The 15,475-nt window shown below is 40.2% G+C and overlaps 1 protein-coding gene across 4 annotated transcripts in view; it reads left to right on the top strand.

Annotated features, from left to right (window-relative positions):
- Positions 1-15,475, top strand: part of LOC122874048 (protein sidekick-1-like) — a 221,951-nt gene that overhangs the window by 103,554 nt on the left and 102,922 nt on the right. For all 4 annotated transcript variants that reach the window (XM_044191554.1, XM_044191553.1, XM_044191551.1 and 1 more), the window contains exon 6: positions 5,952-6,085. In XM_044191554.1, coding sequence (XP_044047489.1) covers positions 5,952-6,085 — 134 coding nt within the window. The remainder of the gene's footprint in view (positions 1-5,951; positions 6,086-15,475) is intronic.

The raw sequence follows: 15,475 nt of genomic DNA, 5'->3' as shown, positions 1-15,475 counted from the left end.
CGGTATACTTTGTTTGGGTGTCCACATAATTTTGGCCATGTATTGTGTTTAGCCTGTAGGAGGATGCATGTATGGCTCTGGATGTGCCAGACGGGTGACATGAATGTTTCCCTGTTATCTTTATAATGTAGTCCAAAATGTTTTGGCCTTGGTTTAAACTGAGATAGACACAATCCAGACCTTCTAAATAGTTGATGCACATTTTTAATGCATCAGCAGCCTGCATCCATTATTTCTTCTCATTTGATTCAGCTCCAACGGGCTTATTATAGAGACGTGGAGTTGTTTTGTGGATGTTTTGTTTTCCCTTTTGTTGATTAAGATAAAAGGGTTGCAGACATTTTATGTTTTAAGTGTTTAGAGGGATTTGTTTAGAACAAGTTTGGAACAAGTGCTTAAGCGCACTTAATGGGTCTTGCAGCAGGAATGCCAATGACAGTCCAGTTGTGGGACACTTCTGAACAGCAACTACAACAGTACCAAGTGCAGTATGAGGCACATAATATAGGGGCTCACAGTATTATTAAAGTCCCAGTTTTTACTTTTTGTAGTCTGTTTAGCAAAGTTTTACTGTTGTGTTTACAAACATTATTGATGTAAACAGACATTGACAGCCTCAGAAAACATTAATGACTTAGTTGTTTTCTATTATTAAGCTGCGTTTCAAAAGATCTGTCAGTCGATTTCAAAATAACAGCAGGTTTCACTCTGTTTTGAATTTTGGTGGTGAGGCTACTCTTGTTTACACTAGTATCGCGCACTGACGGTTGAGCTGTGAACTGGTGGCATTACTGCCTTACCGTACTGCTGTGGTAAAAGAACGAAATCTCCATGCCTTCTTTAGACTTGAGAAAAAATACTTATCTCGTGAGTCGCACACAGAACAAACCTCACTGTTAAAGCTGCAGAAATGACATAATAATTTGACCACAACTTTAAATCTCAATTTAGCTTGTAGGCTTTTTCCTCACATTTTTAGCAATCAGAAACTTAAACAAATGTTTTTTTTTAAAGATAATTTTTGAGGCTTTGCATTTTGACTTAGCAAGAGGATTAAAGAATGTTCAGCAAATATACTGTAAAACAAATCTTCAACCCCAGGCTGTGTTAACAATAGCTTTATTTAAACTATGCATGGAAAATCACTAAAGCAGTCACTGTCACGCTACTGGCAGCAGAATGTCAAGAGCTGCTGGCACTGGTCCAGTTCTCAGTCTTAACTCAGTTAAACTGTTTAATCCCATTACAAAAACAGGTCTATCATATTTTCCAAAACTACATGAAACTGTTGTAGGAAATTGGCAAAGTTAAGTTCTCTTCATTGTCTTTTTTTCTCTGTTCACCACCAGGATCATTCGCTTTTTTTCCTCACTCTGTACTGTTATATTAAAGTAGTGCACAAAACCTTATATCGTCTAAGACTTCCAGCTTCTGCTTGAGCCCAATTTACCCTCAAAGCATCACAACAGGAACTGGCTGTCAGGCATTATCATCAGCCACTAAGGGAGTGCGTGTGAGTCACTGTGCATTCAAGCCAATTGAAGCAACCAAGCTCAACTATCACAATTCTTGTTCGATGACTTGCACATTTATCCCCATGGAGTCCAATGAATTTACAAGAAAAAGTGTGTATTGTTTGTTTCTGATTTGAAAGGTTAAAAAAAAGCCATAAATGATTTTCCACCCCCATTAATGGTCTGTGAATCAATGAAATAAAAAAAAAAACAATCCAAAATATAACTTTCACTAATAAGGATGACTTGACTGCTTATACAGTAGTTTTTGGCTTCACTGTGTGTGTTTTTTATGTCAGCCTTTGTTTGCAGATAAAGAACAGAACAGCCCAAAAAATAGCTATCATAGCATAAATTGATGAATATGGTACAGAAGCTTTCTCCTTCCTCCCTGCATTCAAAACAATGCACTCTCTGCATCTGAGTTTTATAGTTACCAATTACTTTGAGATAGAGGACACCACACTACAACTCAAGCTGACAGGCAATTGTGAGAGCAGGAATGCTTAAAAATTTTGAATACCTCAATCCCGGTGTACATTTTGTAATAACAAAACTCTGAGTTTAAGGCCGGATTCATACAGGTCCACAGACACACACATAACATAGCATTCAGCAGGTATGAACCTGTGTACGTTAACTATCAATCAGTCCAACATAGAAGGCATTCATGTGTCCACTGACGTAAACACCAAAGCAAACATCGGCTGCAAGGAACAGTGAATGCTCCCAACTGTGTGAGTGCCCATGTGAGAAGGTGCGTGCAGTGTAATGTGTGGGTGGCTAGCTGGCACTTGCTTTGGGGATGAAGCTGCCAAAAAGCCTGCTGTCTGGACTCAGTTTACAGTGGAGTATCCCTCCTTCTGCCCTGCCACCACACTCTGCCTCCACCCCGAGCCTCTGTGTGTCAGACGGAGTGTGGTTTAAGAAGGTGGCTTGCTGCCTATCAGAGATAGAGTGGGAGGGCAGACAGGGCCGAGGTGGGCTCTGTTGGCAGGAAAGTCAGACGTAACACACACACACACACACACACACTCTCTCTCTTAGGCGCTCTTAGATATAAAAAACACACTCTGACTTGCACTGACTTGCTCACTCATCCTCTGGCCTGCAACATGTGTGTGCTAATTAGCTCTTGGCACACTTGTATATGTGTGTGTGTTTAGCAGTCAGGCTTGCAGTGCAGACACCCGTGAGTGTCTGTTAAATGAGTCTTGGGGCCAGATACTTAATGAAAGACCAATCTGGCTTGGTGCTTTGGTTCAAAAGAGTCAGGGGGGAGGAGAGGGAAGGTAAGACAGGACAGTTGTGTGGTGTGAGGGAGAAGGATAGTGTGATAGAGAGACAGCTAGAGAAACAAAAATGCAAAGAAAATTGGATGAAACCAAGAAAGAAATGTGCAGATTGTAATCTGAATGAGAATAGAAAATGGGATATGAGAGAAAGAGTCAGAGAAGCTGTTTTTTATTATTTGAGGAGGGATGAGGGATACAGGGAAGTAGAAGGGAATATGATGTAGTTGATTACTGTATTTTAATTTCCCTCTTCTGCCTGGGGATAAACTGTCACACACCCATATGCACACACACACAAGCATGCAGAGTCATGCACCGTTTTACAATTGAGTTTGTCTTTAATTAAAAGCCACAACAATTTTGTCCAGTTTAATTAAATGTAGAACAAAAAAAAAGCAGAAAGTCGCATGTTGAATTTATGTTATATTAAATCTCAACTGCATTGATATTCAGTCAGAATGAAAAGACGCAGCTCATGTGCACGCCTATTCGTATGCCTGTGTGTGTCTGACTATATTGTAATTCTTAGGATGAGATTGTATAACATCCCTCCAGCTACTCAGAACAAATAGGGACATTTTATTATTTTTTGAAGGGAATTTCACATGAATTGAGGTCCTCTAATCTCTATTGCCGTATTGGCAAATTCCATTTATTTCCCTTCGTGTTGCTTTTTCTATATTAAAGTTCCATGTGACGAATTTATAGGAAATCAAGCCTGAGACCTCCCAACACATGAAGGCATGAAGCAAGTCGCTGTAGCCATCAGCCTCCGTCATCACACGTAATTTCACATGTAAATAGTACAAATAAATGGGATATATAAATGAGGAAAAATACTACAAGAACAAATACTTTTAACTCAACAAATGTTCAGATGTCAAAATGCTATCTTAATTGGTCTTACTGCATTCTCACACCCGCCCACTGAGCTCCTGTGACTTTGAATGTTAATAACTTTCAAACCTCCCAGGCTCTCTCCTCCCTCCGACACTATAGGCAAGTGGAAGCATGCCTTCACTGTCTATTAATCAGCATGTACCGGGTAAAACAGATGTGATAAAATGGGCTGGTCAGTGCAGTTAATGAGCTTAACAGCTATAAATTGCATTATAGACCTTGGTGAGGATGCAAAATCTATCCTTACTCTGGAATAAGTAAGAGAGAGCAGAAGAAAGGTTTGGTTAAAGCCTCTGTTTCAAGGCAGTGAGATGTGGTTGAATGCGTGCACACACACACACACGCACACACACAAAGCAACATAACACACATAGACATACACTCACACAAATAGAGTGTCAGTGTTGGGGTTGAGGCTCTGGCTCTTGTGGATGTTCTCCTGGGAAATCACACTGAATAAAATTAGACCTGAGGAATTCTGTCTGTCTGTATGTGAGTGTGTGTTTGTCGCAGTGTGTGTCGAACAGCCCCACATTCTCCTCTCTCCTCTTCTCTCCTCTGCTCTCCTCAATCAATATGTAGTTCAATCAGTAGTTCATATCGTATTTGTTGCACATACAAACAACTCCATGCACTTGGTCCATGGATATACAGCAAAGTCCTATCATGTTCTCATGTTCATGGGTGCATCAACACAGTCATCACTAAGCTGTGGATACTGGTAGATCTTATTGGTTGGGTTCAATTTTATTTGTGCCAGCATGCAGCTTATAACACTGCGGCAAGGGTGGGGTACCCACCTAAATGTTTAGTTTAGGTGGCATATGAGGTGGCAGCCATGACCCCAAATCTCTTATCACCTGATAATCAAACAGCAGCAGGTAGTCAAGATGCTGTGGTAAACTTTGATTTCATCTTTTCCAGCTTTAAAGTGTTGGCAGTAGACAGTAAGACAGTACAGTATCTTTTTGAACTGGACTCCGCCGCCATGTTAATATTTGTGTTAATTTCTGTATTGTTTACAGAGTTGTTGGTACACATGGTAGGGCATCGATTCAGGTCGGCATAAGTGGCATGTGCCGTTTCGTGTTGGAAACTACTCCAAACTGGCACTGTGCCGATCGGGTTGTGGGGCGCACCCGTTGCTGCCAGTTCAACACTGCTAAACAACGCTCACAGAAAAATACACACATCTTACAAACACACACATGCAGATGTTTTGTTCAAAAGAACATCTTTCCAAAGTGCACTGCTTTTCCAAATAAAATGTGTTTGAACATGCTGTATTCAGGATCATACACATTGCATGTCTTTTCTTAAGTTAAGTTTGTCTCGCATGGCTTTACAATCTGAACAGAGCATGCAGTATGTATGTAGCTGAGCTGTAGGGGCACAGGAACAGACTCAGTCTATAAGAATAAAAGACTCTCATCTCACTTAAATCTGCTTTATTCTCCCTTTGGTCATATTGATTTTATTTTAGTGTCAGCTCTCAGGTTAGAATATTGGGAGATTTCCATTCACTGACATGCTGAAAACATGAGTAGCATCACTAAAAACATCAACCTGCGCTTCCTGCCTGGCGGCATCTGTTCCCAGACACACAAGTTCAAACACATGAAAATCTGAGCGCTACGGATGTATTTTTTACCCTCCTCGACTCCCTCCCGCTATCCTCTCCCACACCGCCTCACTCCAAAATCAACTCTTCCTATTATACTACCCTGAAAGCAACAGCAACACAAACTCTGTTTGTAAGTGATTGTTTCTTATCTCTGTGTGCTCATGTGAGAACAGTGTTAGATCTTGCGTGTTTGTGATTGTGTGTGCTTGTGTATAATGTATGTTTGTGCTGTATTGATTGCTGCTGGTACGTGGGGATATGAGGATGGATCAGTGTAAAGAAGGAAGAACAGAAGACAATGCACAAACGAGACTGGCCAAAAGAATGAAAGAGATACAAAATGAGCCACATATCAATCTGAGACAGGAGGAGAGATTTATTTAAGCTCTCCGAATCCTCTTTCCTTTCTGATGATTGTATTCAATGTTTCCTTCCCCCCTTATGAATTCTAAATCATCCATGTACCAAATACTCTCCTCTTGTCAGAGTCTTAGTTTGAGTAGTGTTCTTGTCTGAGATGGAGCAACGCTAGAAGGAGGCATGTTTTGCTTTCGGTTGTTGTTATCGTGTTTAATGCCTAATCCCTTGTTGTCTCTGTGTCTCGTTTGTGCCCTATAGAGCAATCACTTTGGACAATCAGCTGGTCGTCTTGGCAACCACTGCAGCAGACGCAGGACGTTACCACGTAGAGGCGGTGAACGAGATGACAGGAGAGAATGTGACGAGTCCAGCCATCTACCTGAGCATCTCAGGTAAAAAAAGAAACAACAACATTCGGCCTGATTCTAAACGGTTTGAGTATAAGCGCAAACAACCCTGCTAATTAATATGGTGTACATTCAGCAAGTCAGAATCAGTTGAGTCTACATTGAATGAAAACCATGCAGTATATTTACATCTCACAAAGGAGCAGAGTTTATTCCATAATCAAATATGACTGATTATGGATTATAAGATTTTCAGACTCTTTCAGAAATTGCTACTTGCTCATTATTTGATTTTATTTCACCTTTTTTGGGCTTCTGAGGAGCTTGATTGGGCTCTCTGTGTTGAATGAATCCAGAAAAATCTGCACTGTTTGTTGAGCTGAGATGGCAGAAAGCAGTTTGAGTGGCAGCCTAATTACTGTTGACAACCCGTAGATAAAACCTGAAAATGAGATGAGCAGCAGATGATATGAAATGTTGATTAAATATGTATCTGACACATTAGAAAAACAGATGTAGCCAACCTAATTTTGTACTCATTATTTTTTGTAAGCTACTTGATCCAAATACTGGAGGTCCTGATTTAGAACCATTGTGTTGAGCAAAAATGTTATACACTCACAGCTGAACCGGCAAAAAGAATCATTGTCCGGCTAAAAATGAGAGGCCTTCTTACCTGAATGTTTTGCACATTGAGGTTAATAAAGAGTGAGGAGAGACATACCATTCAATAAAAGAGTTGTTACCCTTTGATATTGGGTATTTTAACAATCTGGAACCAAATCCAAAATGGGACCAGCTATTTGAACGTATCCTTAATTACTGCGCTGTTTTTTTAAAATTTGTAACAAACACAGTCCTTTAAAATGAAATTAGTAAGGTATTAAAGCCCAAATCCGGGACACCAGTGTTGATCCAGATACTGCTGGCTATTTATTGGTGTTTTCAGACTCTTGGTATTTAAAAAAATATCAGTTTTCTATTGCAGGTTATATGTGATTTTACATTAAATAAAAAAGTAAAGTCATACAAGCTCCCTTTTAATTAAAAAACTCCAAACGTATTGTTTTTGGTTAATGAATGTTAGTGAATGACATGCAGCCCTTTGTTCATTTTTGGAAGAAATAGGCTACACTCACAAGAAACACAAAGTTTGGTGAATTTTTGCTTCTCCCTCTGTGTTACTGCCTCTGTCACGGCCTTTATCACGTTATCACTGTATCCTTCTCTCTATAGCGTCTCCTTGGAGGCCAGAGGATAGAGTCTATTGTCTAACAGTCCTTCAGCTGAAGTGTTCACTATGGTTAAATGAGAGGAGGGAGGGAGGGAACGCTCTGTCCCTTGTGGCTGTATAGAGTTTTAATTAGATTCTCTTTACAGGGTTGTATCCTTTGGCATCCTTTGTCACACACACTGACACACACACAATCACATAAATATACGCACAGTACCTTGTTACAGCTGTCAGAGTAGAGTGCTCCCTTGGGTGTTTTTTAAGAATCGTAAGGGTATAGTTAGGCTTCACTGATCAGTCTTCGGCCATAAACGTCTGCGTGCACACGGGTGTGTGTGTGTTTGTCTCTGTTTATCAGTGTGTAATTTCTGCAATAAACATTTCTTGGGTAAATATCCTTTGCTATAAAGCAGCATGTTTGATTTAGTTTTTTGTTATTGAGATTGCAGAGGAATAGAGGAAAGATCTGGAGGACAAATGAAAGAGTCAAAATGATGCAAAAGAATAAGATGTGAAAGAGAAAAGAAAACAAACAATGAAACATGGAAACAACAGGTATTTCTTCTTGGTTTATTTTCTAAGTCAGTCCTCAGATGTGAAAGGGTTTGGATCATATTTCACCGTCACATAGCACTACACTGATTACACTGATTATTGCCAGTTTACTCGTATTAGCAAGATGAAAATGCTATAAAAAAATCAATAGCAGATTATGAATTTGAATAGAAAAGATTCCTGTATTGACAGTTCTGGTTTTACAAATCACAATATTCTCTGTTATACTAACAGTTACACATTATACATAGTACAGTGTACACACTGAGCAGCCTGGGCATATTAATGATGGAGATCAGCCAAGGTTTGCTAGCAGGAAAAAAGAATCAATTTCGTGCAAATTAGATTAAATTGAAGTGAATTGAAGTGATGAGCAGTTCACCAGGTTAATTGGCACAAAAAACATGTGAATGAACTCATGCAAAATGTGTTTTTTGTTCATCTGTACCTCTTTTTTTAACATTTCCTGTCCTATCTCTTTCTCCCTCCATTTCCTGTCTCCCCTCTTTTAACATTTCCATTCCATTAAGCAGCCTGTACAGGATCTGAAGACAGAAGTTCATAGCTGTCAGTCAAATTTTCTATTTCTAAAAATGTTGTCTTTCTTTTCAGAAATTCACCAGAATAAATGAGATATCTATTTTCTATCCTCCCCTTGCTTACTTTGATTCGAGTGTTGTGCTCAACAGAGAAGAAAAGAAAAAGGGTTGGAAGAGAAAGAGACTCACTAATGAAGTGAGTCACGGGTGTAGACTGAGGATATGACCAACAACCTGTTAATGTTAGGACTGCTGGTGGAGAAAACTCTTATGTCTCTTGCACACAACCACACACAACCACACACAAGCACAGGGATTAACAGTTAAGATACAGTCACATTTATAAGACCTGCTTATCACATTCATGCTGTGTCACGACTGACAGTCAAAATCTTTTGGCTTATCCACAAAGCCAGTAAGAAAAGTGGTACACAGCTAGCTGTATGACCTGCCTACTTGACAGATCCATTATCTGCATGTCCCTGACCACTATCCTGTAAGTGTCGCCTAGACTGCTGAAAATAAAAAGCACTAACTGTCATCCGTGGTCAAGCTGGAACAGCCACAAGTTATAGCTCAACAGCTTGGTGAGAGGTCACACACTGTAATCACAGGAAGTACAGCCCGCCTCTAAAATAAACAGCTCCTGGAGCTTTTTATCACCGCCGACAACATATGGTGTTACAGAAGACATTTTTAGTCAGTTAGCACTGTAGACTGAACATGAAATTGATAGAAGTTGAATTTTAAATATTCAAAGAAGAACATGTACTGTAAAAGGTGCCCAAATATCAAGTCAACACAGTAAATCAGATGAACACAGCAACTCGATGGAGGGAGGGTCAGATTCAAGGTGCAGGTCTGATCAGTTAGTTACAGTATACATGTGTTTGATTCAGTGTGTGTGTTTGTGTGTGTGTGTGTGTGTGTGTTTGCATTAGAGAGAGAGAAAGTTAAACGGCCTCAGGGTATTTCTGTTAGTGACAGGAGATGAGGATCCCTACTCCAATTAATTAAGCTCCGTGCATACCTGCTATCATCTCTCCCTCTCTGTCTCTCTTTAATACACACACACACACACACACACACACACACACACACACACACACACACACCTCAGCCTGTCAATCAAAACAGCAGTCAGTTTCCCTGTTGCCCAGAAGAGTGTGTGCATGTCTGTGTGCTTCTCTTCAGTTCACAGCGATGGAGGTCTTTGTAGATTTGTACATCAGCTCGCTGGAGGGAGACTCACACACACAGACATGCAAACGCACATGTGACCAGAAACACACATGTGGACATCATCAAAGACCTGTTCTTTACAGAATAAAGAAATGAGACAAAGCGGCTATGGACCTCCACAACATGAGAAAAAAAAAAAAGATCTCACATGCATACATCTCACATATATATAATAAGAGGAGAGGAGAGGGCATGCAGTGGAGACAGGAGAAAAGAACAGAAGCCAGAATAAGAGAAGAGAGGAAAGAGAGGGAAGAAGAGAGATTGTGGCAGACGCATATATGCTAAGATAATTACTGTAGCACTTTAAATGCTATCTCAGCTTTGGGCTCAATAGTCGATCAGCTGCCTTTATCTTTTCTATAGAGAAGACAGTAATGTCACGCTTGTTAATGATTGCTGAACTGCATAAAATAGCTGAGAATATTACGTGCATACATAGAAGCACAGCTTAGTCTAAAACGTGTACTTCAGCTGTTTAGTATTTTACTTCCGTAAAATCGGGGGATTTTTTTAAAAATATCGATGCAGTAGAGGTGGAGATGTCCTGACTTTTAGTCCCTAAATGCAATTGATAGCATCTTTTTGTTAGACCCTTGCCGCCTCATAAATGCTCACATCTTTCACATTCCACAATACCAGTTTGTAACACAGGCTTTATCTTTTAAATTTGTAGGTTATTTCTCAAACTTGACAAAGCTCCCTCTGAAACCACAGAAGACTTTTCACAGGCTGAGCACTTCCTATGTGTAGTAAACTGAACTTGATGAATACAATCTTTGAAGTTCCCCTTTAAAATGCTGTACCTCCATACTTACTGTATGACAGAAGTCAATGCAAACTCCTGCCAAAAAAGTTTCTTAAAATAAGTTCTCTTGAACAAAAGAAAGTCGGAAGAAGTTGTTTGAAAATTTCCAGCTCGTCTTTGAAGCTTCATAGTTCCGAACAGTAATTTGAGTTATAAATTTGATTCTGCTGAAAAAAGAACAGAGACAATCAGCCTGAAGTCATTTTCACAATTACTGTATACAGTGGGGTAGCTGAAGAGAGCACAAATATAGAGAAGAGCAGTCACAAAGCAGAGACGATGAGACGAGGCAGTGACGCAAGAGCAGCACAGACGAGAGTGTTAGAAAAGAGAACTAAGGGACGGATTGGCTCCAAGTGAATTAATGCATTGTAAAATAACCTTACATCCTTTCATAACCTTAATCATTGTATGTGTGTGTCGGGGAGGGTGTGGAAGTCTGAGTTTGATTACCTCGGCTTGGTGATTGGAGGAGAGTCTGTCTGAGTTTGATTACGCCTCCTATCGGAGACTCCCCTGGTGTCTGCCATTTTACATCACTCCATTTCTCCGGTTTATCCTCTTTCCCCCCTGCCTCCATCAAGCAGGGCTTGTCGCCCCGCGGCCCTGAGAAGTGACAGAGTGGCCTTTGTCAGGAGCTGAAGAATAGACTCGTGTAGCATCTGACTCAGCTGACCTCCGGATAACCCGGACACACACACACACACACACACACAGCATCACATATACACACAGTCGTGGTTGGGAAAGTAAAAATGAAAGAAGAGAAGAGAGAAAAATGAATGTTTTGCTTGGACCATTCGAACAGCATATGGCACATGACACACAAGTTTATGTTTCTTTAAAAAACCTTTTATTATGAATACACAGTTTGAAGTATTTAACTGAACACTGAAACCTGTTAGTATGACGTGTGTGTGCTGTGCACGCCTGTGTGTCTCTGTGTCATTTGTTCTTTTTCTAATCGTCTTCCCTCCCTTCCAGATGTTTCCTTTCCACATCACTAACTCTTAAATGAGAGCCTGCCGTGGATCTTTCTGTGCACGTGCGTGACTGTGCGTGACTGTGTGTGTGTGTGTGTGTCTGTGTGTGTCTGTGTGTGTGTGTTTGTACGTGTGTCTAAACATCCGTGTGTGTGTGTGTGTGTGTGTGTGTGTGTGTATGTGTGTCTTTGCTCCAGGTCCCATCCCAGTTGTTCTGTGGCGCGTCTAATTGGAGGTATTTTAGTGTCCCGGGAGGGAGTGAGTGTGTGTGAGTGTGTTTTCGTGGGGTGGAATCTATGTGTTTTGTGTGTATGCACGTGTTGTGTGAGTGTGTGAGTGTGTTAGTGCGTTGTAGTGTCGCAGACCCCGATACCTGCCAGCTCTCATTTAAAAGGAGTCCCTGGAAGAAGAGATCTTGTACCTCAGGGGGACCTTCCTGGCTAAATAAAGGATAAATACATTTTTTAAAAAGCTTAAACGTAGGATCAGAAAATCCCCTGTATCCCTGTGTGCAGTCAAGTTGTTTCCTGTGCTGCACCTCTCATCATGCACTCAGGGTGTTTTGCATTTTGCTACATCATGCCTTGGTAGGCTTTAAGGAACACCATAGAAACCTCTCTAACCAACATGGCAACATAATGATCTGCTCCACATTCTGCCTCAGTGTGCACTTCGTGTATAGACAGTCTACAGCTTCTAGTGTTGGCTGGGGAGTACGTCTCAGGAGATTTTAGTCAAACCAGTGAGAGAAGAACACAGACAGACATGTGGAGTAGTGATTCTCTCTCAGACTTTGGCTGGTGACCCCTAAAACCAAAACGAATGCCAAATTGGAAGCTGTGTAGCAACTCACCACCCCCGATACAAGCACAGGTGTATGCACTGAACAGTGACATTAAAGCTATTTTCTCTCTCTCTCTCTCTCTCTCTCTCAAATGACTGCTCTTAATTAATTACCAGCAGAATCTATGGCAATGTGTGGAAGCAGCTGCCAATATTCTTTATTTAACAGCAAGATATAAATGGCTGAAAGATTTCACAGTTAGACTTTTCTGCTGTTAGCTAACAGGGGCCTTTCTGCATAGAAGTTCTTTTTGGTGGGTGCTAAACGATGTTTGGCAACAACATTCGCTCTCACATCAGAGCAGTACATGTTAATAAGATTTTTTAATTTGAAAGATGGTGTTAAAAGTTGGTAATAGTTATAGTATATACACACAATATACAAACAGTTTTCCCATGCTTAGTGCTGAGGTAGAAGAAAAAACGTCACACACAACAAAACACACAAAAAGGAGTGAGCTGGGGTTCAAAAAGTACAACAAAACCACTTGGTGTACCTGTTGGCGATGAGTTTATTGGCACTTGTTGGTGAAAGACGCAACCTTGAAGCTGAATGACTATTGCACACTGAAGAGCGCTTAGCTGAGACGTCTGTACATTTTATACCCTGGTGCTAAACTTAAAAACTGAGAACTGAATAAAGGAGCAATATGATAAATCTGGGCGTTAGTTGAAGTATTTTGATAATTATTATTGACTGAAAAAAGATTGAATAGTTCTAGTTTCTCAAATGCAAGGATTTGCTGCTTTTCTCTGTGTTATATCATTGTAAATGTACAGTAATATCTTTGGATTTTGGACTGTTGGTTGAACAAAACAAAACAAAACATCTGAATAGTCCGCTTGAGTTTTGAGAAATTGTAATGCACATTTTTCACTTTTTTGAGGCAACTTATAGACTAAAGATTAAAAACATTTGTTAGATGGATCTCACTCCGATCAGTACTCCAGGCATCACATCTACAGTCTGTGCAGAAGAGTTTCAGTGGAAGCAACAAGCAGCGCTCAGCAAGCACTGAAACTTATTTTGGTCCTGTTATTTGTAGATGCTTTTGGCTTAAGGCGGCCAGATACAGCAGTTTCTGTAGAAACCAATTTGAAGAGATTCTGAAAAGAGTTTGGAGACAAAAGACAACCCCACATAGGCTTCAGACGGTGTAGTGTGTTCAGGCTTACCTGCCAAATAACTCAAAATGTTTGCACATCAGCCCTCATATTGTGACCATCTGTGATTGTTCTCGAATATCACATGACTAGATGCTAAAAGCTTCACTTTTGCTGTTGTGGTTCATTAAGGAAATTAACCTTTTTGTCAGTCGTAGCTGGACTAAAATGGATTAGAAGCTTAATATCCATCAGTCATTTTCCTCAATGTACTATGTATTAAAGCAAGCATGTGTGGTGCTTCGTTTAACATCATTGAGCATACTTTCCTTGTAGGCCTTTTGCATGTAACACCAAGGTTGTAGCCAACAATTGTCTTGCTTTCTCAAATACTGGAGAAGAATATAGCCTATGGTTAAGAGTGGGCTACAGGACTCCCATGCCTAGAAATTCTGAATTAATTAGTGTTTTAAATAGTTTAATAATTATTTATGTGCTCTGAAGAAACTATGGTTCTGCCCAAGTCGATCCTTTTGAAGTAGAGATTGCGTAGGAAGCCTGTATTCAAGCTGTCCAAAGGCTAGTTATGTAAGAACCATTCTGAAGGACACTTAACAGAATCACTGATGCATTTAATTACATGTAAACCTTAACGAATGAGTACCAGTATGCTGGAGTTTGGCAGTATTTTTCTAAGATGCTTGTATAATCTTGTGCCTGCAAGGTTAATTTGAAAGATCTAACCTTGTATGAGGATACATTAGGACTACAATGATCTCTTTTGTATTGAAAATCTGGTCATTTGAAGTCTACACACACACATGATCATACAAATAGGCACTAATACTCTGTGGTTTTGATAAAGAGGCTTAGCTAATGAATCAGTGCTTTGATTCATTCCTGCTACAACTGGTTGTGTCTGGAATTATTATATTCAATATTTTAGTTGCAGAGGGATCAGACTTCTCGCCGTTGATCCCTGTCTCCCCTCTCTGTCTGTTTTCTCTGTCTCTCTCAGTCCCTTCCCTCTTTCTCTCTCAGTGTAATGATGCTCCTCTGTGGTTCTATAATTAAAACCCCAGTGTACAGACAGAGAGATGGAGTGATGGACAGGAAACTGACTCGTGGACTGTGTCAGTATGACAAGCGAACTGTGTTTGCATGCTCTACTTGTTCCACCTAGTTATGGATTTAATTGCAAGCGTATTTTACAGCATGATGAAATAGATTAAGACGGATGCCCATGTATATGGCTTTGACTGAGCATTTTGCAGTCGTACACCCACTCAAAACCGTCGTCAAATCCTCTTCCATTCACGTGTAAAATAGTCAATAGACAAAAAGAAGGCAACAAAAAGGCAGGCATCGACAGAGGTGTCCAGTGGGAGAGGAAACGGACTAAAAGTCACAGACGCTGGTTGTAACAAGTTTCTAAGAATCAATGAACAAGCAGAGACTGTGGAGGTAAAAAGGCCAGAGAACAGGAGTAGAAAGAAGCTCTGAAAGTTTTAATGTTACGCAGGTTTCTGCCAACATTGTTTACTGCAAGGCACCAGTTTTATTCAGGGCACCGTGGTATATACATCTTCGTCTATACTGTATTTGAGCAGTGTTTGAGCTAGGATTGTCAGGGAGGGGGTCAAATGTACACTTTGCTTCACCAGGGCTTAACTGATCCACTGACAAATACTTAAATCAGTATTTTGCTTAAAGGCAAGTTCACTTTTACTTTTTCATTATTCTGATTCTGATTCATTCAAAAGTGGCTTCATATTTAGTGGTGAATGCTATGTAGTTGTTTACTTGTGGTAATAATGACAAATATCTGGTAAATCATGTCTGATAATTAAAGCTAAAGAAATCAGATATCATGACAGCTCTCAGTCTCCTGTTTAGCTGCTGAGCTAATGTTAGCTAACGTTATAATTGCACAGACTGAGAGAACAAGCTGCTGTTCAGGACTAAATGTTCAGAGATCCCAATTAAACTGATTCAAATATTGATGTGATCTTCTTTAAAAATTGAGATTCAAACAATTGCTTACTATCTGCTAGCGTTAGCTGCCGGTCAGCACTCGACTTATAACTAGGTACTCTGGATTATGACGTGCGCGGTCAGCTAACGCAA

The sequence above is a fragment of the Siniperca chuatsi genome, linkage group LG3 (assembly GCF_020085105.1).
Source record: "Siniperca chuatsi isolate FFG_IHB_CAS linkage group LG3, ASM2008510v1, whole genome shotgun sequence".
NCBI lineage: Eukaryota > Metazoa > Chordata > Actinopteri > Centrarchiformes > Sinipercidae > Siniperca > Siniperca chuatsi.
Note: the sequence above shows the minus strand (reverse complement) of the source record. Positions and strands in the feature narration are given on the sequence as shown.